Here is a 26929-nt window from a genome sequence, read left to right on the forward strand (position 1 = left end):
ACAATAATTTGATTTCACCTCCACTTGAACCCTTTCAAATGCCAATAGTTTTGACATTGAGTAAATATAATCATAGGCATTAACCTACTTGGAAACTAAAAAGAATCTTAAAAGGATGTAGTTTCTCTTCTATCAAAATTAATAGAATTAACTGAAATTCCTCTTTTCTATTTAGAGAATGCAAAATGTAGAAAATCTTTTCACCTTGAACATACTGAAACATTTCATACGTTCATTGAAGTTTACCAGGCGAATAATGGACCTTACCGGATCATTGGGCTTTTCCTTGGAAAGGAAGTATACCACTGACAGGGAGACAATGGAATTGATGCCAAAGAAAAGGTTGATGCAGACGTAAGTGATGAAAGCCATCCCTGTTTCATGGAAGAGCCCAGCCAGTAAGTACATCCAAGAAAATGTGGCATACCTGTATGTTAATAACACAAGGATTAAAATTATGCCTTAATCCTTATCCCTTAACAAACAGACAAAACTTTTGATAGGGCTCCAAAGTGAAAATAAACATTAGGGATGTATCACTAAGCCTCAAAGCTAGATCTCTGTATTATAAAAACTTTTTTTGACAAATTCTTTGGATTTTTAAAAAGTGACGTGGAGAAACGGGAACACTCTTGCACTGTTGGTGGGAATGCAAACTGGGCAGCCACTCTGGAAATCAGTGTGGAGGTTCCTCAAAAAATTAAAAATAGACCTACCCTATGACCCAGCAATAGCACTGCTAGGAATTGACCCAAGGGATACAGGAGTGCTGATGCATAGGGGCACTTGTAACCCAATGTTTATAGCAGCACTCTCAACAATAGCCAAATTATGGAAAGAGCCTAAATGTCCATCAACTGATGAATGGATAAAGAAATTGTGGTTTATATACACAATGGAATACTACATGGCAATGAGAAAGAATGAAATATGGCCCCTTGTAGCAATGTGGATGGTATTGGAGAGTGTTATGCTAAGTGAAATAAGTCATAGAGAGACAGATACCATATGTTTTCACTCGTGTGTGGAGCCTGAGAAACTTAACAGAAGTCCATGGGGGAGGGGAAAAAAAAGAGGTTAGAGAGGGAGACAGCCAAAGCATAAGAGACTCTTAAAAACTGAGAACAGGGGCGCCTGGGTGGCTCAGTCGGTTGAGTGTCCGACTTCAGCTCAGGTCATGATCTCGCGGTCCGTGAGTTCGAGCCCCATGTCAGGCTCTGGGCTGATGGTTCAGAGCCTGGAGCCTGTTTCCGATTCTGTGTCTCCCTCTCTCTCTGCCCCTCCCCCATTCATGCTCTGTCTCTCTCTGTCTCAAAAATAAACATTAAAAAAAAATTAAAATAAAAAAAAAAACAAAACTGAGAACAAACTGAGGGTAGTACTACTGAGGGTAGGTACCTCTCAACAGGTATTGAGGAGGGCACCTGTTGGGATGAGCACTGGGTGTTGTATGGAAACCAATTTGACAATAAATTTCATATTAAAAAAATAATAAAAAAATAAAATAGTCAATAATTTAAAAACTAAATAAAATAGTCAATAATTTAAAAAAAAGTGACAGTAAGAAGCTTCTCTTTTAAGGAAACTTGAGTAGTTCTATATCATCACAACTACAAATGAATTCATTTTAGAGATGCTGTCATCCAATCCAAGAAACTTTTTTTTTTTTTGCTCTCAGAAATAAAAATTTAATCAATATAAATCTTATAATTTAAAGTTAAAGAAAAGTAATGACATTATGGTAAGCTAACTTAGCAGACAGACAAAGCTCAGAAGCTGGATGTCCTGCTGTAAGCAAACACTTGAGCAACCTTTGGGGTAATGATGAAGGACCGGAGGCAATGTAAACCTTCATCTGCTACACTGCTATGTCAATGGCTACTGCCCATGCATTCAGGGCAGAAAGAACTGCTATGCTAAGCACTGATTATATCAATCCATACTACCTGTATAGCCCCAATACAGAAATAATACTTGTGTGTGTGTGTTAAACATCCATAAAAATATAAATAAAGTATACATGAGGATACATACCTTACAATGTGATATATACTCATAATTTGTCAATACACAAATCCACACAGGTATGTAAATTTTTACGATCATTCTGAAACATCCATTTTTATGTAGCTTATATTACATGTGTAGATTGCCAATCATGACACTTGGTACCTAGTAAGTACTCATTAATGTTAGATATTACTATTAATAATGACAACATTCATTTTCAGAAGTACTGTACTGTACAAACTGGACTAGCAAGTATAATGTGTTGTTAGTCATCATTCATGGCTACTGAAACCCCAGGACAATTGTAAATTAGCTAATGAGATTTAGTTTCTGTTTGTGCCTCAGAACACTCAGTTCTGTTAATTCTTTTTTCACTGCAGCTTACCCAAACAGTAGAAGTAGGAGGGATACGGCACCTAAGTTGTTTTCACTGTAGAAGGCAGGTAATTTGAAAATTGCAATGACACCAATTGAAAATGCTACAGGCACCAAGTAGAAGACCTATGGGAATATGTAAAACAATGCTTAATACATGGTAAATATTTGGGGCTCATGGGTGGCTCAGTCGGTTAAGTGTTCAACTTTGGCTCAGGTCATGATCTCATGGTTCATGGGTTCAAGCCCAGCGTTGGGCTCTGTGCTGACAGCTCAAAGTGTGGAGCCTGCTTTGGTTCTCTGTCTCACTCTCTCTCTGTCCCTCCCCAACTCACACTCTGTTTCTCCCTCTCTCTCTCTCAAAAATAAATAAACGTTTAAAAAAATTTAAAATATATATATGGCAAATAGTTTCCCAAAAACATCAATTGCCCATCTAGTTAAAACGATAACAAGTTAACCTTGAAGTATGTGAAGGAATGAATTTTTATTTATGTTCCTGTTGCTTGTAAGTTCAGCTTATTTTACATTGATTTCACTCTAGAATTTGTCTCCTGTAATATGAGGTCAAGCCAGTCACCATCTTTATAGATGTACATGGAGTCCCTGGTGTTCCTGCCTCCAGGCTTTGAGACTGGGGATCACTTTGTGACAGAGGTTCAGTGAGAAAGATAAGACAGTCAAGTATCTTGGTATTAGATGCAGTCTTCAAAGTATTGATTTCATTTTGAATGCTGGAACTCTCTCAGGTGGCTGATTTCGAAGGCCTGGTTATCGGTGTGAGCCACTCTGCGTAAAACAGTGGGGTGGCAGGTTCCACACATTCTTGGAATCACAGTATATGAACAAAGAACTCAGTGTTTTATTGGCAAATAGAAATAGTAAATGCTGTGCAGGCTGCAGCAAGATGCACACTATGAAAGAGATGGTAATTTAATCTGGAAGGGAGACGGATCTCCTAAATTGGGATGAGCACCAGATATATGACAATGGAATCTGAGTAGTAAGTAGCCCTTTGCAGAAGTGTGTACTTTGAGCTCTCTTGACATTAAAACTCCTATTAAGTCCAGAAGAGTCATTACCATTCTTTTAGATTTGACTTCTTCAACAAAGGCATTTCAGACCTCACTGGATACATTAACAAAGTGGATATGCAGATAATTACCCTCTAGCTCTTCAAGCCAATGATCTATACAGCAACTCAGACAATTCTGCCATAATCACCAGGCAAATGCATACCACATCCTGGGCTTTTGGCCAATACTGGCGCATTTGGAGTCAAGAAAAACCATCTGAATTTGGGGACCATTTTATGCAAATGAGAGAGCTGTCAATGATATTCATCCTTTATTGTCCCTACTAATCTCCTCTAATGTGTCATTCATCAGGGACTGCTACTTCGAAGTTTTTACCATTAGTATTTGGTACCATTCGGCAAGGCTATTTTGCTTTCTATTTTTCCACAGTAGTGGCTCTCAAACCTTATTATGCATAAAATAACTTGGAGGATTTTGTTTAAAATGTATATTCTCTGGGTTCCACTCCCAAGGTATAGAACTAGTAGGTCTGGAGGGGGCCAGTAATCTGCATTTTAATAAATGTCCAGGGGAATCTGATATCGGTGGGTCCTCAGACCACAGAGACGAGGGGAGGTGGCTCTTTCCTCTAATTATCGGGTGACTGTAAGTCTGATGCAAATTATTTTTTTCTTTTTTCTTTTTTAATGTTTATTTATTTTTGAGAGACAGAGGGAGACAGAGCATGGGCAGGGCAGGGGCAGAGATAGAGGGAGAGGGAATCTGAAGCAGGCTCCAGCTCTGATCTGTCAGCACAACACAGTGCTTGAATTCACAAACTGTGAGATCATGACCTGCGCCAAAGTCGGATACTCAACCAACTGAGCCACCCAGGCGCCCCCAAATTATTTTTTTCTTAATTTACTGACTTGTAGTGATAATTTTAACAAGGTAGGCATGAATAAATCCTGTATATAAAAGTGGTGTCTTCTACCCCAATCAATCCTGTCTTTCCTGCAAGCTACTCACCATGTCATAAATGAAGTTTGTGGCCCAGTAGCAAGTCACACCGATGCCTGAAATGTGCTGCAGCTGCTTGGCTTTGGTCTGATGCTCCCTTACAACATAGGTGACAAAGCTGGCGGTGGTGACAGAATAGCCCATCAGGATGGAGAGTGCCACTAAAATATCGATTAAGCTGCTCATTCTGTAGTGAGCAATAGGGAGAGGAGAGCATACATAAGTTTTTAGAACTCTTTTCCTTTCAGAAAGATTCATGACTAAAACCATCAACAAAACAGTATACGACTTGGCTGTGACACAAATAAGTCTTCCTGCAAGGCAGCCAGATAATATCTTCTACATGACTTGGCTATGACCCTGGATAAATATAGCTCTAGTGCATCTGAATTGACTAGGGATATTTGATCAAAAAAAAAAAAAAAAAAAAAAAGAAAAGAAAAAAGCCCACCTCGGTCTCTAAGGGTTACTGAGTGTATGCAAGGAATATATAGTCCTTGAGCACAGAAATAGTACTTAATGCTATGCAGGGAAATTGAAATGATGAAGCACTTACGTACTTGACTTATAAAAGCAGCAGATTCTGACTCTACAGCCAGCAAGCTCACTTGGCAACCCCACTGCACAGACTTTCAGAAACTTCCTTTTATCCCAGTCAGTGACTTGTATTAACAGCTCTTCTAGATTGACATTCATTCAGATACAACTGTGATTTCCAATTACAGTACTTTATTCAGAGGCTTCACTATGCCAAGGAGTAATGTAGTCATACCAGATATTTCCACTTACGTGGCTTGTTCTTGGTCTTGCACTCCTGGATAAGGATGACTATACATGATGATGCCTTAAAGAAGAGACAGTTCTGTTCATTAGTAGATATTCAGTTATTCAGAAATACCAATTTTTGGATGAATAATGCATAACACTTTCCTCCTTATGCTATAATTTTGCTTTGGGGATAGTATTTTAAAGGAAAATTATCCCCCCCCCCCGCTCCCCCCCTCCGCCAACTAATCTCATCAATGCCACACAATTGGTGGCATTCACATAAAAATTTAAAAAGTGTTTTTTCCCATTGTGTATGGAATTTTGGGGGAAGGGACAAGAATTTCCATTTCTTATATGGCATTTCCCCTCTATGACATTTTCCATTTCTTCTCCCCATCTAATCATGCACATTTGTATTTCAGCGGCACTTACTACATTGGTGTTTTAGACCAATTATATGAGGATCTCCTAAAGAACACCGACCCCCCTCATCCCTCTTTATCATTCTGTTGGCCAGGTTGGGAAAATACTGTAACCTGAGAAGATCCTTCCTCTTTCACTACCTCCAAGACGTCTATTTTTCTAGAACTTTATCTACTAGGGTAAGGCTTGAGAGCTTTAGTCATCTCTGACGGGTTTTCATTGAGACATAAAGATCCAAGAGAATTCAGAGAAACTAGCTGGTGCCAGGAAAGTAGTCACTTAATTCCAATACAGTCCTAAATTATTGGGATCTCCCATAATCAGTTATAGTTTCTGAGTTAGAAACAAGATTCTTTTCTCCGCTTATCAGAGGATGATCATTAGTCATAGTCAAAAATGGGCTGGCAAAAGTTTCCCAAGGGACTACAGTGTGAAGACAAAGTCTATACTGTCTGAGTAACTTTGGAAAAGAACGGTAGGGGATGGCAGTGAGGCTGTCTCTTAAATATTTGTTTTATTAGTCATAAGCTGAGCAAGAACTTTCTCACTTACTGCTCATGTAGTATATGTTTATTATATCAGGATATTAAGACCCGTTCACAGCAGCCAAATATAAATTATTCTAAAGTTATATTCCCTCCATTAACTTAAATTTATAATTTTTGTTGAGTAGAATGTAACATATTTTGAGGTTGAATTCTGCAATTGTTACATGTTAAAGAAAAAAAATGTAATTAAAGCAAAACAAAGAAACTACCAATAATAATCAATTTGGCCTGTAACTTTAATCACATCATTGGGGAAATGCACTTTTCTTATCTTTTGTGTAAATTAACAGTCTCTTTTACTGAGATTCAGTTTTCCTTGGGGCCCTACTTAAATCTTATTGTTGAATTATAATATAGGCAGGGGAAAAACATTTCTTTTATTTCTTTCTTGTATTTCAGAATCAAGAACTACATTATTTCACTAGAGGAATCTTTGCAAATGCGTTTACTCCACTATGAAAAATGCTGCCAAACTAAGTGTTTCATAGATATTTTTAGCAGAAAGATCAAGTAAATGCATTAGGGTTGAGGACGTATAAAAATCTTCTCTGTGGGTTCTACCGTATCCAGCATAATATCCTGACTACAGTGATTAGTCAATGAATACTTATTACATCATATTGAACCTTAAAATTTCAATTATTTCCCCCATATATAATATACATTAAAAATAACATATTATCTGTTTCTGTTGTCTCTATGGGCATACATCTAAAACCAGGTGCTTTCCATTGATCATTACTACTAATGCGCTAAAGGGTCAGAACAAACAGGAGGGCAGAGGGAACAATATGTCCGTATGTTTGGAAAAGAGCCTCATTGTAGAACAATTGTTAGGGGATACAAGCAAACCTTTATTGTTTGAGAAGAAAACAGAATTTTCATGTTGAATTAACCACTAGAGGGAACCACATGAAAATAATATTTATTGACATAGCAAAGGAAAACTAATTAAAAGATTTTTACTAGCATGTTAGAATTCAAAGAAAATCAATTTTATAGCTAAAGCAAAATCCTAATTAATGCAGAATTCAACAAACATGCTTTAAAACAGCTAGTGTCATAGGGGGAGGGAGGTGGCCGGAGAGTAATTGAGTTGAATTTTAAAGACAATATTACCATGGCAGATCCCATATGTGCATTACAAGACAATGAAAGTATTTTAGGGTGACATGATTTCTTCTCTGAAGAAAATCAAACTCCTCCCACAGAGGGTGGAAAGTGACCACTTTCATGAGTCTATATAAGAGAAGTTAAGGGGGGCCTGGGTGGCTCAGTCAGTTGAGTATCTGACTTGTGGGTTTGAGCCCCACGATGGGCTCTTTGCTGAAAGCTCCGAGCCTGGACCTTGCTTCAGATCGTATCTCCCTCTCTCTCTCTCTCAAAAATAAATATTAAAAAAAGAGAAAAGTTTTTAAAAAAAGGGCACACTACTACTAACTGCTACAGAACTCATAAGCCCTATTTTTAAACCTAAAAAATAAATGTCCTTTGAAGGTCAATAAAAAGTTTATGCTCCAGAATTCTAATTCTTTAAATTCTGTAACTTAAAACATGCAATGGTAGGAGCCACAACAAGCCTGCTAGGATCCAGGGTGATTCAGATTACTTCAGTCTTGGTAAAGAATACTACTAATAAATGAAACGTGAATATAGGTTTCAAAAGCCGACTCTTCAAAAGTGGCATGTATGTTTTTCTCACCTACCTACCTACCTACGCTACATTTTCCCCTAGTCGTATCTACAGCTCTTCTGCTTTCATTATCCTCCATAGAAACAAATATCTTTTGTTCTGATGTAGGCATCCTACCAAAAGTCAAGTACTCAGTAGTATTTCAAACCAGGTTACACAAAACCTATCTGGCTTTAGTCACCATTTAATTAATTAATTGATTAATTAATTAATTAACTAATTTTCTTTCACATTTTTATTTAAATTCTAGTCAGTTAACATTAGTGCAATATTGGTTTCAGGAGTAGAATTCAGTGATTCACCACTTACATATAACACCAAGTGCTTATTACAAGTGCCCTCCTTAACACTCATCACCATTTAATTTAATTTGTCACTTTTGACTATGTCCTTTATTGGTGCTATAGATTTAAGGACTATCTTTCAGTCTTGTTACTTTCTTCATGGTTCCTCCTGCTAGGAAACTGCTATAGCAGGTGGGAAGGAATGCTGTTCTCTCTAAAATGAAGACTGACAGACTCTCTTGCTAGAATGAGTGTTTGACTCTCATCACGAGAACATCCAACACACATTGTTATGCCCAACAGGAAGGAGATGAAAGAAAAACAGACGCTGGCATTTCTAAAAGACCGGTTGTGTCTTTTTTCCTGTTTAATAGGCTATTTGTTAGCCTACTTATTAGGCTATAGACTCAGTATTGGCTAATAAATATGTTACTCATTTGTTTCCATCATCCTTATTATTTTTTTTAGGATCAGTAAGGAAAAATAATTTGAGCAAGGCTTAAGATGATAAAATGATTTGATTGACAGTAATTGAATTAGAAAAAATAAATCAGTCTTTTTAAAATCCCAAATCCTGTTTTGAAAACCACGTGGATGCCTCTTGGGAAATCCAACTGCAACAGATCTGGCTGAGTACCGAAAAGTATTAGAAAACTGAAGGGGCAGGACTCAGACAGACCTGGGTTCAAATTCCATGTCTGGGCTCTAGAAAATAGTAACAGAGAACAAAAATATTCATTCTGAAAGGCTACTTGTAAGGATTAGCAATTTTTCATATAAAGCATATATTATAGGGTAAGTGCTCAATTAATGATCAGGTATAGAACTTCTTAGTTTAAAAGTTTTGGCTTCATCTTTAGATTTATCAACATTAATTATTTTTAATTCTTAGCCTATATACAAGTAAATAGTAATAAAATGTTTTCTTGTGAGTAATAGCTACTAGATGTGAGACCAGAAATAAGCATGAAGTAAGCTTTATTATCCTGATTTGATAAGTGAGGAAACTAAATTAACCCAAAGTTAAGGAAATTATCTAGAATGTTCCATCTGGTGGTAGTTACTACTTTCAGACTCCTTTTAAAGATCTGTGATTTAGATACCATAAAATACCTGGAGGAAACGGAATCTTATATGCATTTTTATATGGAGAGAGGCAAAAGTTGCAATACAAGAAGCTTCTGTGTAAGTAACTTTACCGTGTCGGGCAGCATCATATTTTGACATGTTAACCCGTAGGAGGAAATTATTCAAGCTGTTGAGGTAAGCTGGAAGTGAGTGATAGCCTTCTGGATCATACCATACCTGTTAAATTCCAAAAAGGGAGGCAAGATCAGTATGGTGTTTAAATAAATTAGGCTGCCTTTACATCTGACAGCTCACAGAATTTATATTTAAAATAAGACCAACAATTTCCCAATGAGTTATTTTATCTTGGAAGATTAGAACCATTCCCCAGAGTGTTGACCACAGACCTCTACATTTCCAATTTAGAGATGGACAGAGATTGAGAAAACAGTTTTTTTTTTTTCTGCATGATAGCACCACGTTATTAGTTATTCTGTATCTTCTGCATAGGCAAAGCTTGAAATAAACTGAAGAAATCGTTATTATCTCCATCTCTGTGGCTGGTCTGTAGTGACTCTGGGACTAGAGCTAAAGCATACTGAATAATAATAATAATAATATAAAATAATGTCTAGGCAAGGATGTAGGAAGAAATTAAATACAAAGACAAACACTGTGTCCTTAGCAACAAGAATGATAACCTTGAAATTCCCACACTAACTTTCTATTCTTAGTTGTGAGCCACAGGGAGGAGAGTTACTTTACCTTCTGTGTCAAAAACAGAGGGATTTAAAATACTGGTGTGCCTCAATTCAAGAGACCCAGTTGATAATTTAAAATTACAAATCTAACTTAGAGAGAAATTATTGGTTATTAGAACTCTTTGTTTATGCAAGAATGTTTACTTTGTGTGTGGAGAGAGGAAGAAAAGGAACAAATGGCAGAGAGAGGGCATTCAAATCTCCAACACTACTGTCTACTTTCTATATGACCTTATGAAAATCGGCTAAAACAGGCTCCATAATATCTCATAGAAATGTTGTGAGGATGTGATCAGGTAGTTTGTGCACCAGATGATACTAGTGTTGGGCTTACCACAGTTATTTATATATATATATATATATATAGATATATATCATATATATATCTATATAGATATATATCATATATATATATATCACATACATATAACATATATATATATAACATATATATATATATATATATATATATAACATAATAATATTAGTTTCTCCACCTCCCCCAAGTCTATATATGTCTCTTACTACCAAATGAGAAATATGTGAAGGACAATTTAAAACTCCTGGGGCGCCTGGGTGGCGCAGTCAGTTAAGCGTCCGACTTCAGCCAGGTCACGATCTCGCGGTTCGTGAGTTCGAGCCCCGCGTCAGGCTCTGGGCTGATGGCTCGGAGCCTGGAGCCTGTTTCCGATTCTGTGTCTCCCTCTCTCTCTGCCCCTCCCCCGTTCATGCTCTGTCTCTCTCTGTCCCAAAAATAAATAAAAAATGTTGAAAAAAAAAATTTAAAACTCCTAAGACTACCGTAGATCTGTGTGTGATTCTGTGACCCTAGCTTGTTTGAAAGCATAGATATGATCTAGATGATAATAATAATAATAATGATAATAAAGCCTATAGGATTATTTGTCTTCATCAAATTCCATTAAGTTTCCATGCTCTTTAAGAAACAAGGATAGGGGCGTGTGGGTGGCTCAGTTGGTAAAGCATTCAACTTCAGCTCAGGTCATGATCTTGCAGTTCACCAGTTTGAGCCCCGCGTCTGTCTCTGTGTTGACAGCTCAGAGCCTTGGGCCTGCTCTGGATTCTGTGTCTCCCTCTCTCTCTGCCCCTCCCCTCCTCGTGCTCTGTCTCTTTTTCAATAAAAAATAACATTAAAAAAAAAAGAAACAAGGATAAACACATATAATATATATGTAAAGAAAAACGCATAAAACATTAATGTTTAGTTTAGCAAAAAATGATGAAAGGAGTACATCCATTGAACAATCACTCAGGTTAAGAGAGAAAAACTGGAGATGCCTGGGTGGGGGTGGCTCAGTTGGTTAAGCTTCCAACTTTGGCTCAGGTCATGATCTCATGGTTTGTGAGTTTGAGCCCCAGATTGGGCTCTGCACTGATGGTGTCGAGCATGCCTGGGATTCTCTCTCTCTCTCTCTCTCTCTCCCCACCCCCCCAGAATAAACTTTAAAGTAATTTTTAAAAAAGAAACAAAAATTGCCAGATAACAGAACATCTCCGAATTCTGTGTTCTTCAAAATCAAAATCACAATAGTCTCTCTAAACAACATGATTGAGTTTTGCCTTACTCTTTTTATTTATTTTTTTTAATGTTTATTTATTTTTGAGAGAGAGAGTAACAGAGGATGAGCAGGGGAGGGGCAGACAGAGAGGGAGACACTGAATCTGAAGCAGGCTCCAGGTTCTGAGGTGTCAGCACAGAGCCCAATGCAGGACTCGAACTTGTAAATCGTGAGATCATGACCTGAGCTGAAGTCGGATACTTAACTGACTGAGCCACCCAGGAGCCCCGAGTTTTGCCTACTCTTAAAGTTTATAGTAAATGCAATGATAGTTAAGTGTTCTTTTGCTTATTAATAATGTTTGGGATATTTACCTACTTATGGAACTAAGCTCATTTCACTGCTGAAAATGCTTTGTTTTTTGTTTTTTTTTGTTTTGTTTTTTCAGAGAGAGAGAGAGAGAGAAAGAACAAACGGGGAAGGAGCAGAGAGAGAGAGGGAGAGAGAGTATCCCAAGAAGGTTCGAGCTGTCAGCATGGCACCCGATGCAGGGCTCAAACTCAGAAACCATGAGACCATGACCTGAGCTGAAACAAAAAGTTGGATGCTTAACTGACTGAGCCACCCAGGCACCTCCTGAAAGTTCTACTGAATGATACAACAATTCATTTATTCTGCTGTATACGGACATTTGGGGTTCTGTTTTAGCTAATGTAAGAAACACTATTTTGTATGTGTATCCCGGTACTTGTGTATCCAAGTTTCCCTGGGGTAAATACACAGGACTGGAACCCCAGTGCTATGGGGAAAGCATTGTGCCAAACGCTTCTCAAATTGATTGCACTCATGTTTTATTTTTACTTCATCAAAATGCTTGAGCATTTCAAGTTCACATTCTCATTTGTATGACATCCCAGAGGGAAGGTCATAATTTACCTTAGCAAGTGTTCTATTGGCAGGAACTGCTGTTATATCAAAACGAAGGTCTTTAGTCAAAGGCAACCCAAAACTCCAACCTCCATACCTATATAAAAGAATAACAAAACTTGTATTTGTTTTAATGGAGAAAACATTTATAAATAGATCTAAAATGTTTAACTAAAGGCTCAATGTTTTCTTTCCATTAGGGACACATTTATAGCATGAAATAAATACTGCCTGACAAATATTTTACTTTTTTATTGATCTTTTATTATATTTTAGTCTAAGGTATACACTGTAACTAGAAGTAAAAAGTAATTTTAAGCAATTGCAAATGTGGACTAATCATTCTGAAAATAAGTGATATATAATCTAACCAATTCTGCCAACTTACCTGGATCATGCACCATCTCAAAAATTATAGTATTTTTGCCCTTAAAATTCCTTTTTAAAGAAGTAATTTATCACTAAGGTGATATTAGATCAGTTCTCATCTTTTTTCAAATGGCTTCATTTCTTTTATTCTCCAAACTTTCCCCCCTGGTTTGTCCCCTGGTGATATACTTTTTCTCTTCCTGGGTATTTGAAGGTGAATCGTGCCTATATAATTGCCTGGTGCTTGTCAGTTCATAGTCTCTTAAGAATAAAAAGTGGACTTAAAAAACCAAGCAGTAATTTTAAGAACAGATTAGTTTAAATATCCCAAATTATGGTTGAGTTAAATATGGTTGAGTTAAATAAATTAGTCACACTAGACTAATCTTGTGACTATCATCCTAAATGTGATCTACAGAGCTATACTTTTGACACACAAAGAACATGGCAGTATATTCCTTATTTTTTAAAAAGCAGGTTTTAGAAATGTTTGTTTATAATAAAATGCCTGCTTATAATAATAATGTTTATAATTGAAAATATTTACAGGTATCTGTGTCTAGAAAATGTCTGGAGGATATACAATCAATAGTGGTTATATGTGGATATAGAGAGATTCCTTTTTCTTTCTGCGTATATGTAGTTTGTAATTATTTTACAGTGAACATCAGTCAGTTATGTACATTGAGAAATAAAAGAGGGAAGAGACGAAGGAAAGGAGAAAACTATATAGCTATTACAAGATGACCAACTCCCCATGCCCCAACTTTATCTGAGGTACAACTGACAAATAAAAATTGTATATATTCGGCTGTACAACTTGATGGTTTGATATGTGTATACACCGTGAAGTAATCACCACAATCAAGCTGATTAAAATGTCCATCACCTCATATAGTTACCATTTTCTTTCTGTATGAGCATGCATGCACGTGTGTGTGTGGGGGCGTGTGTGTAGTGACAACTCTGAAGATCTATCCTTTTAGCACATTTCAAGTCTACAATACTGTATTGTCAACTACAGTCACATTGCTGTAGATCAGCTCTCCAGAATCTCTTGCATGACTGAAACTTTGTAGCCCTTGACCAACATTTCCCCATGTCCCCCCGATCCCCAGACCCTGGCAACCACCATTCTACTCTCTGCTTCTGTGAGTTGACTACTTCAGATCCCACATACAGGCGGGATCATGCACTATTTGCCTTTCTGTGTCTGGCTTATTTCACTTAGCATAGTGTCTTCCAGGTCCATCCACAGTACCCCAAATAGAAGTCTACCAACCTTACATCCATAGCAAATGTTTAGGTGGCTGAGGTACAAGGCCTGTGGCCTTGTCACATATGGACACATTTTATCCACACACAGATATCATAATCTAAATCTGAGATATTCATATTGTAAATAAGGCCAATTGTCACCTAAAACTATGCCTTAAAACTGTCCAAATTGGCATAATCTAGTCAATAACGTTATTGCTTCAAGGGAAAAAAAATGTACAAGTTTAACAATACGCTTTTGTTAAAAAACAAAGCTTTTCAATTTCCTCAAATGAGCCTTAATTTGAGGGAACTGAAAAATTTTTTTAAAGGTTTAATACATAAGATTATTTAGATAACATAGAGACTTTAACAGGGTAAATAATCAATAGAAATTTTCATGTATTGTCTCAAGTTCAAGAAGCAGTTACCATTAAAATCTGAAAGCAAGATAGGCTAAATTAAATGTTATAAACAGAGTATTTTTACCTTTTTTGCATAAACTCATTAGCAGTTGATATTAGATAATTTTCCAAGCGGTGTCCAGTGAGGTTGTAAATTATTTGAGAAGAGTAAGTTCTTCTATGAGGTGGAGAATAATTAAATTTAGGACACTCCTGAAAAATAAAGTTAAAAATTAAGTTCTTTGCAAATCAAATAGACAATGTCAGGAAGGTTTGGTCTCATGATTTGTCTATTATTGCAAAAGGTAGAGTCTGATAAGACCGTCTTCTGACTCTGAAGAGCTTTGAAGAGGAAGACATCTTCCCATGCCAAGAAATTAGACCAAATAGTGGAGCACATGCATAGGTTTACGACTCACTTGAAGCCAAAAAGAATACAAGTTAACCAACGTGTGATTTTCTTTTCACTGTACTGACAAGTTTGATTAAACTCTAAGATGACTTAAAATTCACTCAATGATTTACAGGAAAGTAAAAAAACATTTGCTCTGAATTGAAAAGAAAACATTAACAGACAGACATAACTTCTCAGGTGACAGCAGTGGATGAAAGTGTGTGTTGTATTGTTTTTAAGGTACAAACCTGGGTGTAGAAGTTCAAGTTTACATATATCTAAATCTACATAACTTAATTTTTTTTTAATTTTTTTTTAACGTTTATTTATTTTTGAGACAGAGAGAGACAGAGCATGAATGGGGGAGGGTCAGAGAGAGAGGGAGACACAGAATCTGAAACAGGCTCCAGGCTCCGAGCAGTCAGCACAGAGCCCGACGCGGGGCTTGAACTCACATACTGCGAGATCGTGACCTGAGCTGAAGTCGGACGCTTAACCGACTGAGCCACCCAGGAGCCCCTACATAACTTAATTTTAAATAAATCTAAATCTAATCTTTACATGTGTAAATGTAAAATTATTCCAAAATAAAGTTTATATATATTGCAAATGTGCTTATATATGTCTATAGACACACAGATATATTTAAAAATTAATACAGAGAGTCTCTGTATACCCTTCACCCAGTTTTCCCCATTGTTAGCATCTTAAATTACTATCATCATACATTTGTCAAAATTAAATGTATTGGTACATCACTATTAACTAACTTCAGAGCTTAGTTTTAACCACTTACTTGTATGTGTATTAGCTTTCTGCACTTCCTGACCAGTTACTTTCCATTGAAGCTTCCCATGCTTCTCTGACATAAAGCCAGAGAAGCCTAGCACTTTTCCAATTTTTGCTTCCATCCCTTCACACGATGTCCCAGAGCCTGAGGCTTGGACCACAAGTGTGCCCTGAGAACATCGAGGTGCAGATTGCTCTAAAAAATAAATGCTGACTTTCACCTTACATCAGGTCGGATCAACTTGAAGATCACATTTCTAGAACGCTACTTGTTCTGCAAATAATTAGAGACACACTTGTGTATGCAATGTAGTTTTTTAGCTTTCATCTTTTGTTGAATTGTATGTACAGAAAAGCACATATAAGTACACTGCTTGATACATTTTGACAAACTGAACACAACCATGTAACCAGAAACCAGATCAGGAAACAGAACAACTACCACTTCCAAAGTAACAAGCACAGAAGAGTTTTGCATGTTTTTGTACTTTATATAAATGGAATTGTATTATATATATTCTCTTGTATTTGGCTTTTTCCACTCATCATTCATTTGTGAGAATCCTCCATTTGATGTGTGTAGTTGTAGATTAATCATTCTCATTTTGCTGTATACAGAATTCCAGTGTGAAGACAGATTACATTTGATTTATCCACTCTACTGTTGGTGGGAATCTGAGTAGCTATTACAAATAGTATTGCTATGAATACTCTAGTATATGCCTCTTGGTGAACGTATTCACACTTCTGATGGGTATATAATAGAAATGGAATTGCTGATCCCATAGGATCATATATCTTCAGTATTTGTAGGTACTGTCACACATTTTATATATATATATATATATATATATATATATATATATACACTGTACATTTATATGTATAAAATATTTATATATAATACATATATGTATTTGGTGATTTATTTTTATTTTTTTAAGTTTCTATTTTAATTCCAGTTAGTTAAAATACAGTGTTATAATAGTTTCAGTGTACAATATAGTGATTCGACAGTTCCATACACCACCCTGTGCTCATCACAAGCGCACTCCTTAATTTCCAATCTATTTCACCCATCCCCCCCACCCCACCCCCTCTGGTAACCATCAGATTGTTCTATAATTAAAAAGTCTCTTTCTTGCTTTGACTCTCTCTCTCTTTTCCTTTGATTAATGAAATTTATCCGTATTCCAATTTTAAATACTAAGTTAGTTGACTCTTACTGTGAAGTAAAGAAAATACATGAGGAATTTTCAGAAATTAACTAGATTACATGAGGGATTAGGAAACTCTTTGAGTACTGGGTAAGACTGATATTGAAATATGCAAGGATTCCAAAAGATGCTTGTGGGATCCCAGCTCTTATTGTTAGTAACTCTCTTGCATGCAAACATAAAAATAGGTTGTGTTTACAGAAAACAGTTTCATTCTAAAATACTGTACAAACAATGTAGGGTTGAATCATGTGACACTATTAAAACATTGCTAGATTCCGTTCCTATGGGAAAGTAAGTTGACAACATAGTCACTCTCAGAAATGAACAGGGACTTCTTCTCTTCCACAATGTTTCATTTCCCCAGTGAATTTGGTTTTCTTAAAAGTATGTTGAATTGACAGGCTTAGAAAAGGAAGGTGTGTATCTATAAAATACAGACGGGGTAAGGGATGGTTGGATAATCTTTTCTGTTTCTTTCAGGACATGGGTTTTTCTTGCAGGCTGGAGGTGCTCCTTAGAAATGGAGATCTGTTCTGGATTTACACATTACTGACTTGCCAGCTAACCACCAAACAGTCTCACTGTGTTTTTAGATATGGCAGTTATGGTTGGCTTTGTTGTCTGAAACATAGAGCTTTCCGGTTAGAACTGAACTGAGACCGAAATTTCATTTTTAGTTGGTTTCCACAAAGACTGTCGTCGAATTACCTGCCTTTGGAAATTTGTTCTGAGATGGATTTAAAACAGTGACCTGAAGTTCAAAGGCAATATTTTTGAGCTGCCCCGCTCCACATCTCTGAGCTACTAGCTTCCATAAAATGAAATTATACTGACTCTTTGGCAACCTGGATAGATCTTTCAAGTTTCAATATTTATTCCTTTCTTTCTCCTACTTCACTGAAATGAAATTCCATCTTACCTGGATATTTTCTGAACAGGAGCAAACACCAAAATTAGTGATCGGCTCCCCACTGGTGTTCCATTTTCCTAGACTGCCTCTTGTTAAGCACCTTCTGCAAGTAAAAATGATATTAAAGCGAGGTATGTGTGTGTTCTCATATTTATGTATGAGTATATAAGCGAGTATTGGGTATTAAATTCAGATGTATAGTCTTAGGTACAGTTTACTGGTTTTTCATAACTCAAATATACATTACACTACCATTTTCAAGTGATTTGACATTTTGTGAGGGATTAGAGACAGCACTTATTGATTGAACAGTGTTGAAACCAAAGCTCATTGAATTGTCTTAATGAGGCAGGATGGGGCTTTTTGACCCCTTTCTTCTCTGCTCCTTCATCCTGTTCTCCAACCTTAGCAAAAGAATATACCAATGTCAGGTTTACATGCGTTGTGTATTATCTTGGAATTTTGAATAAGCAATACTACCTAGAGCAAAAACAGAGTCAGAAGACTTGCATCCCAGGTTTAGCTGCACAACTTACTGTCTAGATATTTTTAGACAAGTATCTCAGTCCATATGAGTCTCAGTTTCTTCATCTTAAAAATGGATTAATAATTCACAGGGTTGTTTGTTAAACAAAAATATGCACAGGAAGAAACTTTTTAGGTTAGAAAGCACCTACTGTTCACTGTTACAGCATAGCATAGCTACGGAATGAACTAATATCTGTTAAATACAGATTTCTCTCAGGCTGCTGCCCTTCTCTAGCATACAACACACACCCACTTGTATACACACACACACACGCGCGTGTGTGTATGCATACACATGCATGCACATGTACGCACACAACTAGAGTGTCAACAACAAAAAAGCAAAAAAAAAAACAAGAACCACTTACGGATCACTGATGTTCAAACACATATTGTCGATGCCAGGGAAACTCCACATTGCTGAGACCAGTGCTTTTGTGCTTGGGTGAGAATTCCTATGATATAAAGGATAGAAACAAATCCTTGATACTCCACTAGTCTTCCATATTAAAGTCATGCTTATGAATAATTTGGAAAATAAAATATGCTGTCCAAAGGACAGTTTTCTTAAAAATCCAAGAAAGACTCAGTAGCAGGGGAAAAAAAAAAGTATCATGGGAAAAAAATAAGCACATGGCTCTATTTGGCTGCCTTGTTATTCTCCTAATCATCACATGCATTTAGTGATCACCTATTGTATATATGTAATATTATATTATACAGGGTTCTTACATTACTATCCAATATTTGTGAGGCTGAAAAAAATTACTATCCAATATTTGTGAGGCTGAAAAAAAAAAGTTATTTGCTCTATATAACAACAGATTGGGAAGCCACACCTAACCAGGCTTTCTTGATGAAAGTCTAGGCATTAAAAATAAAGACATACTATAACTTTATTTTTAGACAAACACAAAAGCTCTTAAAGTTATCTGTTGGCAATAGAAGTGTCATGTTGCTATAAGTCAAGTTGTCCACTCCTTTGGCAGAATCAGGTACAGTGCCTCATAATTCTTTATTCTTCAGCATTTCATGCATTCACTGAGGTACACTGAGGCCTCCGCAGGCACTGGGGAAACATTTTGGAAGAAAGAAACTTACGCATAGAAGGCTGTCTGTTCAGAGGTACCGTAGAGAGATGGGGAGATCTGGATCTCTGGATAACTGTTGCTGGAATTTCTCAGTGTGCCAAGGCCCATGGCAGTGGTTACAAAGACGATGGGGAGAATAACCTGAGCAATGAGACCTTTCCAGTTTCTGCGGGTATGGTGGAACCTCTTAATGAGTATCGCCATGATCTTCTTCAGTAACAGATCAAAACCCTTCAACCTTTCACCTCTTGTCAGGATTTTGTCTGATTAGAGAGAGAGAGAGATTTGATATGGTTCTGGGTAATCCCGATAAATCAAGTAATAGAGTAACTTCAAAAATCATGGATGGATGGTATAATGTGATGTGATATGAAAAGCTTGTATTTCGAAGGTTCTGATTTGAGGTTCAGCTCTTTGTTTTTCAACCTTGGGCCTGAGCCTCTCCATGTCATAGAACCATACGTAAAAAAGCTTTGCGAATTACAAATCACTATACACTAAAAGATTAGTTACACCCATAGTAGTTTTACATGTCAAAGTGAGATATTTACAATTTTATAGATGAATAGTGTCCCTAATCTCCAAAGTCACAATGTTTTCTCGGTATGTACTGCTAATTATACTAAGACTCAAAAGGTAGCCTCTATCAAGAGACTGAATTCCAACAAGATAAACAGAAACCCAGAAACTGACACCTAAAACTCATATGACATAAACTAATACAATGTATAACTTCAGTTTTAAAAAAAGATAAGCAGAAGCCAAAACAGCTGCCTCGTCTAAAAACTCACTCCTACTGTGGGTAATTTAGTGATTGTAAGTTTATTGGCTTGCATTCCAATGTGAGGTCCAATGAATTCACCTTAAACTTGGGAAAAGGGAAACGTTCTCTTCAAAGTATGATTCTAGTTCAAATATTCATTACCTTCTCTTTGGAAATCTGGACTGATTATATCTGCCATTTCAAAACTCCATTTTTACCTCTAGTGTCACAAAAAAGAACTCATTGGAAAAAGATGTTTACAAGCCCCACCTCCCACCCCTGAAATGTTCTTCAGGTGTGGAGAAAAATTCCATGGTTTCTGATAATGAATTAAGAGCAGCTGTAGAGGCCATAAACTGTTGTCCCCTCAATTGTGCTCTTACAACTGATAATTCCACAGCCCCCTCTAAAAATATAACATTCTCTCCAAGGGCCTGACGCCAAGCACTCCTCTACATGTGATAAGATGACCGTCAACTCTGTGGATATTTTTAATTCTCCATCACAAATTATGCAGCACAAAAAATCATGATCTTCATTTAGCTGATAAGGAAAAATACAAAGCTGCTTAATTTAAAATGAATTCCAATTAAACAGAGTGAACAAGTTTAAATGCAAACTCATATCTCTGCAAAGGGGAATTGTAGAAGGAGCTGAATATTTTAAGTTAATTAGTATGCTTTTCTGTTTCTTGAGAAATTACATGTGGATGAGTTACAGGTGTATCAAATGGAGCAAATGTGCTTTCTAAAAGATAATGTCAATGAGGGAAACATTTTGACTGAAGAGTAGTTTCAAATTATGAGACAAATGCAGAGGCAAATACATAACGTTTACTTCCTGAAGCAGATGACCACTTTCTAATCAAAGTCCTCAATGCCATGGGCTTGACAATTATATTCCCCAAAAGATGATAAATGAGGAATATGGCAGAGGACAAATGAGACTCCCAAGTTCCAGAACTATGCAAACATCAGAGAAGATCTTCTCTAAATTTTAGAGTCAGGCAAATGTTTAATTAAAAGTTCTGTTCCTAGAGATTTTTTCCAAGTTAAGCAAACTATTGAAATGACTATTCCATAATTTATATATCATTTTACTATCTGCTTCCTTAAGTAAATAGTGTTTCCAAAGGCATAAATTAACTGTCAGAAAAAGAATAAGAGAGGAGAAAAGTTATTTTCAAAGGAGCCCAATTCCTCAAAGTCCTATCAAGAAACACGATTTCTGAAATGTATCTTGTGTGAAGAATTGAGGGGGACAACCTATCACTATAGGTTCTTAGGTACTGAGTCCAACTTCATCAAATCTGAAACCCTCCCCCCAAAAGCATTTTCTCAGAGCCTGAATTGTTCACAGAAGGGGAAGATTAGACATATTTTCCAATAAGGCCCCATAAAGAATGATGCCTCTTTTTTTAGCATTTTTTTTTTTTTTTTGATGACTCTTCTGCTGAATATGTCTGTTAGTGAGTCAGCTACCTTACAAGGTAACTTTGTCCATTGCTGGACAGCACCAATTACAGGAAGGATTTTAATTTGTTAAACACAAATCTGAAACTGTAGTAAATTACATGTTAAAAACGACTGCCAGGGAGGCGACTGGGTGGCCCCATCAGTATCCAACTTTTGATTTCAGCTCAGGTCATGCTCTCACTGTTCGTGATATCGAGTCCCACATTGCGCTCTGCACTGACAATATGGAGCCTGCTTGGGATTCTCTCTCTTCCCCTTTCTCTGCCCATCTCCTGCTCGCTCTCTCTCAAAATAAATTAATTAATTAAAAAAAATACTCATTAAAAAAAATGACTTCTTGTGGGTGTAAGGAATACATACCACCACGCTAATGAGGAAGTTCTTTCACGTTCTTCAAAACATTTTTGAAATAGAGACTTGATTTTGTTTAATAAATACTTGGGAGATTAAAAAAATAAAGCTTACTTTTTTATTCTGAAATTATTTTTTTAATGTTTATTTTATTTTTTTGAGAGAGAGAGAAAGAGAGACGTAAGCGCAAGCAGGGGAGGGGCAGAAAGAGAGGGACACACAGAATCTGAAGCACGCTTCAGGCTCTGAGCTGTCAGCACAGAGCCCGACGCGGGGCTCAAACCCACAAGCCGTGAGATCATGACCTGAGCCGAAGTCGCATGCTTAACCGACTTAGCCACCCAGGTGTCCTTCTTTATTCTGAATTTAGAAAGAAAATCTGAAGCTGAATTTTGTCCTATGATTCTTCTCATTTATGTCATTTATTGGAATTAAGCAAAATATACACATTAGATTTATACCATCTCTGTCTGTGAAACTGCTGCTGCTCACAGATAAATCGTCAGGAGTTGAGATGCCGTTGGTACTGGAATTTCCAATTTTCTTTTGTGTTAAGTGCTCAAGACTCATATCTCTATCTTTTTGTGACTCTTTAGTCAAATTCAGAAAGACCTAGAAAGAGAAGCCAGAAAACTTCATTAACATAAAACATGCATGCCCTTTCTAGTCTCTAAGCTCAATTTTGATTTTAAATTTTTATCACATTGAGACAAGTGTGATCGTAAGCAAATATTTTTATAGTGACTTTAAATGAACATTTTTTTTACCATATGTTATTATAATATTATTGACTATATTCCCTATGCTGTACTTTTCATCTCCCTGACTTACTTATTTTATATCTGGAAGTTTATATCTCTTAACCACCCCTTCCCCGATTTCACTCATCCCCTTCATTCCTCTAAGTAAACATTTCGGTATGTAAAAGATACATGTTCTCTAATTGGGTAGAAAACAGGTCTGTTTTCAAAAGTCAGTCTTACATAAAAATGGTATTGAGATAGTTTTAAGATTTTCTGATTTTGTAAAATGTTTATTTTAAAATATTTTCTCTTTTTAAAGAACTGTGTATATTTAAGGGAACAGCAAGTCATACCAGCCTTAAGAAAAAAAGAAACGTACCTCTTCCACGGTGGTGTCTGAAATGCCGTAGCACCCGATGTTGAGGTCACCCATGCCATTGTCCAGCGCCCTCAGGAGTGACAGATAGGCCCCTGAGACTTTGGTGCTAAATGGAGGAAGCACATACACAAGCTCTCCGCCGATGTCCTCCTTGAGGTAGGCTTCAGGGAGGTGTGATCGGATCATTGCTGTCACAGCCATTGTTTCGCATGTTGTATTTGCACTTAGATTTGGAGTCTAGATACAAAAACAGAAGTTGAACACTCCTTCGTCTTTACACTGTACTGATGCCCAAGGGCCCTAATCAGAGGGTGGTGAGATTCTTTCAAGACATTCAGACCTGAGTCAGATGACACATCCCTCCTCTGGTGTTTCCTGTCCCACAGGGGTCCCTAGCGTGGTCTTTAAGTCACTATTTTATTGGCTCCATTCTCCCGCCTCCCTCTATCCCTTCTTTAGCCTCCCTGACCACTACCTCGCTCTTACCTGCTCTGCTCCAGCCACAGCAGCCTCTCTGTGTTGTCAGAGTGTTTCGAACTCAGGCACACCCTCCTCAGGGCCTTCCCAATAGTTGTTCTTTTGCCCTGAGATAGTGACATGGCTCCTTCTCTCCCAAGTCCCAACTCTTGGCTCAACTGTCATCTTCTCAGAGCCCCTTCTCTTCCTACCCTACTTAAAATGGCACTGCTCAGCATTCCCATCCCCCCTCCTGTGCTTTATTTCTACCCTAGCATTCGCCACCTGCTAAGAGACTTAATAACACACTTAACAACACTATCATCAAATCCCCCATACTCTATCAGAATATAAAGTCCACGAGGGCAGAGATGTTAATATCATCAGTTCTGTAATCTCAGGTATTATATACCTAATATTACATACCTAATACATACATTTCTTAATGAATTTAACAATACATTGCTTTTCATTTGGAAGTCACATTAGGATGATCAGATGTAAAATAAATGGTGGTAGTCAAAGCCTACCTAACAGCATACACATCTTGCACAGAATTGGTAATCATATGATATTTTAGGTGGTCCAGGGATCCTTAGTTGGCACTGCTGTCCTTCAAAGATGTAAAAGCACCTTTGGCCTGAGTTAGTCTTTTTTTTTTTTAATTTTTTTTTTCAACATTTATTTATTCTTGCGACAGAGAGAGACAGAGCATGAACGGGGGAGGGGCAGAGAGAGAGGGAGACACAGAACCGGAAACAGGCTCCAGGCTCTGAGCCATCAGCCCAGAGCCCGACGCGGGGCTCGAACTCCCGGACTGCGAGATCGTGACCTGGCTGAAGTCGGACGCTTAACCGACTGCGCCACCCAGGCGCCCCTGGCCTGAGTTAGTCTTTACACTGCCACTTGAGGGGTACTGATCAGAAAGTGAATACACAACTACATATTCTCTTTATTTGCTTTAATGCAAAAAATCTAATTTTTAGCCTTACAGGCTAAAATGCTAGGGAAACTAAAAGGCTGATCCTCCATATGAGCAAACTTAGGATGTAGATCCTTTTTGACCAAGTATCCCGGTTCTCTGTGTGATCCCGGACCAGTGGCATCCACATCATGTGGACCCTTGTTATAAAGGTAGTCAGTTCTAGAACCCCATCCTAGACCTACTGAATCAGAGACTCTTGGGGTGAGGCCAGAAATGTGGGTCTAATCAAGGTCTTCGGGTGTTCCGATGCTTCCATGGGTTTGAGAAGTGTGAAACTAACATATTAACGATGAATTTTAGCAGTTAATAAAATTGGAGAGATTCTGCCTCCATTTCACAAAAAGGAGTAATTCATGCCCCTGTCATGAGGTACACTTTCTCTCTTACAAACCTTTTTCTTAGTGAGCGTGAGGTGATACCCATCCCCAAACGCTTCCTTGAGGTAAAATGGTGACCCACAGCAGCGCAGCCCGCCCTGCTCCAGGAAGGCTATGCGGTCACTCAGCACTTCAGCTTCGTCCAAGTGGTGCGTGGACAGAATGATTGTTCTGGCTTGAAAATACAGAGAAGAACAACCGAGGATGAAAAATGAAGACACAGCTCCTGAGATATACAGAGTTAGCACGAGTAAATCCTGCGATTTATGAGGAGATGAAGCACGTTTTATGAGCTAACTGAAAAACTGACCAGAAGGAGCTTTCAAAATAAACAAGGAGAAATTTGGAAGGGGTGTTGCTAAATATACAGGGCTCTTTTCTCATAAGTCGGCAGCGAAAAGGCATTGCCTTTGCTGTATGGCTGAATGTCCATCAGTCAGAGGCACGCGTTAGCAACTCCTTCCTTAGTTTGCTCCTTTGTCTTCATTTCCATTCTTTCTCTCTTTGCCTGTCTCTCTCCCCCACTTTTTTCACTATGAAGAAGCAATAATTTTCAAGACTTTTTGAATATTCCTCTCTGATTAATCCACTCCACTCTGATTGCTTCTTTGCTTCACATCCTGTTAGCACTTGTTTAGTCTGTTTTCAGTTTATTTTCGTTTGTGTATGTTTGATGTCTCTAATTAGATTCTAAGCTCCTGTAGGCAGAATTTGGGACTTCTATCTTTTTGCATGCTCTCAAAAAGGCCAGTGAACTCAACTCACAGGGGGCACTACAGGGATATTAACTAATAAACCCAGAAATTTAGTGGCGGGAAGAGAAGACTTTGGGAAGGGGAAGACTCCATCTGAGACTTTTAACAGGGCTTCTAAACAGAAAAGGTGTAGGCTTGGTTGCAAGCATCCCAGAGGACAAAGTTATGACCGTTGGGTGGACAAGTTATAAGAAGGTCCTCATACCAGTTTTGTTCTTGGATATAACATCCCATATACTTCGGCGAGAACATGGGTCAACTCCAGTGGATGGTTCATCCAAAATGACCACCCGTGATCCACCAATAAGAGCTATAGATATGGATAGCTTCCTCTTCATTCCTCCTGACAAAGTGCCAACTCTCTTATGACGATGGCTGTATAGTCCAGTATCTTTTAACGTCCTTCAAAAATAATGTATGGTGGTTATTTTTGACAGAGAAAATATTTGAATATTGAAAAAATACAATAAGTACTTTAAGTAATAGGCGTTTACTAAGCAACTATTATGTGCTCAGCAAGGTACAATACACTATTAAGGATTCATGATACGGTTTTTTATTGTTTATCGTCTAGTTGGAGGTTCAAAATTGATACCCAGAAAACAACACAAGGGAATACATGGCTCATTTTTTTATTTGTTCATTGAAAAATACTTAGGGAAGGCCTGCCTGTTTTGTGCCAGACTGTTTAAGCTACTGGAGGAAAGTAGTGAGAAGACAATATTTCTACCCATAAGGAGATTAGGTTCTATCTAGTATGTGTATGTATTGGGAAGGATGCAGATAAAATTTGGTCAATAAACATATTCCCAAGTATGTTTATAATTCACCAGGTGGTAACAAGTACAATAAAAAATACATAAAGCAGGGTACATGAGATAAGGAGTGCCTGGGGCATGCTATATTTAAGTATATATATATATACAGTCATCCCCTCAGAGAAGGTGATATTTGATCAGAGACTAGGAAAATGGAGGAGTGGGTCAAACAGCTGTCTGGGGAAGGCTGCTCTAAGTAGAGGAAACAATAAGTAAGAAGCCCTGTGGCGGGAGTATAAGCCAGTGTGTGACTTAGGCAGTGTCTAGAGTACAGTGAATGGAGGAAAACTAGAAGGAAATGACATCAGAAGTGAGATGGGGGCAAGTCTTGTAGGGTCTCTTGGCCTTACTGAGTTCAACACTGAATGTGGTGGGATGCCATAAAGGGCTTTGAACCCTGGAGTTACATGGTCTGATTTGTCTTTTTTTTTTTTTTTTTTTTTTTTTTTTTT

The 26929-nt window shown here is 37.5% G+C and overlaps 1 protein-coding gene across 2 annotated transcripts in view; it reads right to left on the bottom strand.

The window, feature by feature from the left end:
• ABCA12 (ATP binding cassette subfamily A member 12) overlaps window positions 1–26929 on the bottom strand; it is a 279848-nt gene that overhangs the window by 16643 nt on the left and 236276 nt on the right. For both annotated transcript variants that reach the window (XM_040476160.1, XM_040476159.1), the window contains 14 exons: window positions 25865–26061; window positions 24919–25079; window positions 23087–23323; window positions 22426–22576; window positions 19386–19638; window positions 18653–18739; window positions 17766–17859; window positions 14529–14656; window positions 12423–12510; window positions 9337–9442; window positions 5211–5265; window positions 4431–4608; window positions 2396–2511; window positions 268–427 (listed from right to left, as the gene is read on the bottom strand). In XM_040476160.1, the coding sequence (XP_040332094.1) occupies window positions 268–427; window positions 2396–2511; window positions 4431–4608; window positions 5211–5265; window positions 9337–9442; window positions 12423–12510; window positions 14529–14656; window positions 17766–17859; window positions 18653–18739; window positions 19386–19638; window positions 22426–22576; window positions 23087–23323; window positions 24919–25079; window positions 25865–26061 (2011 nt within the window). The remainder of the gene's footprint in view (window positions 1–267; window positions 428–2395; window positions 2512–4430; window positions 4609–5210; window positions 5266–9336; window positions 9443–12422; window positions 12511–14528; window positions 14657–17765; window positions 17860–18652; window positions 18740–19385; window positions 19639–22425; window positions 22577–23086; window positions 23324–24918; window positions 25080–25864; window positions 26062–26929) is intronic.

The sequence above is a fragment of the Herpailurus yagouaroundi genome, unplaced genomic scaffold (genome assembly GCF_014898765.1).
Source record: "Herpailurus yagouaroundi ecotype Mexico unplaced genomic scaffold, PumYag 140, whole genome shotgun sequence".
Taxonomy (NCBI): Eukaryota; Metazoa; Chordata; class Mammalia; order Carnivora; family Felidae; genus Herpailurus; species Herpailurus yagouaroundi.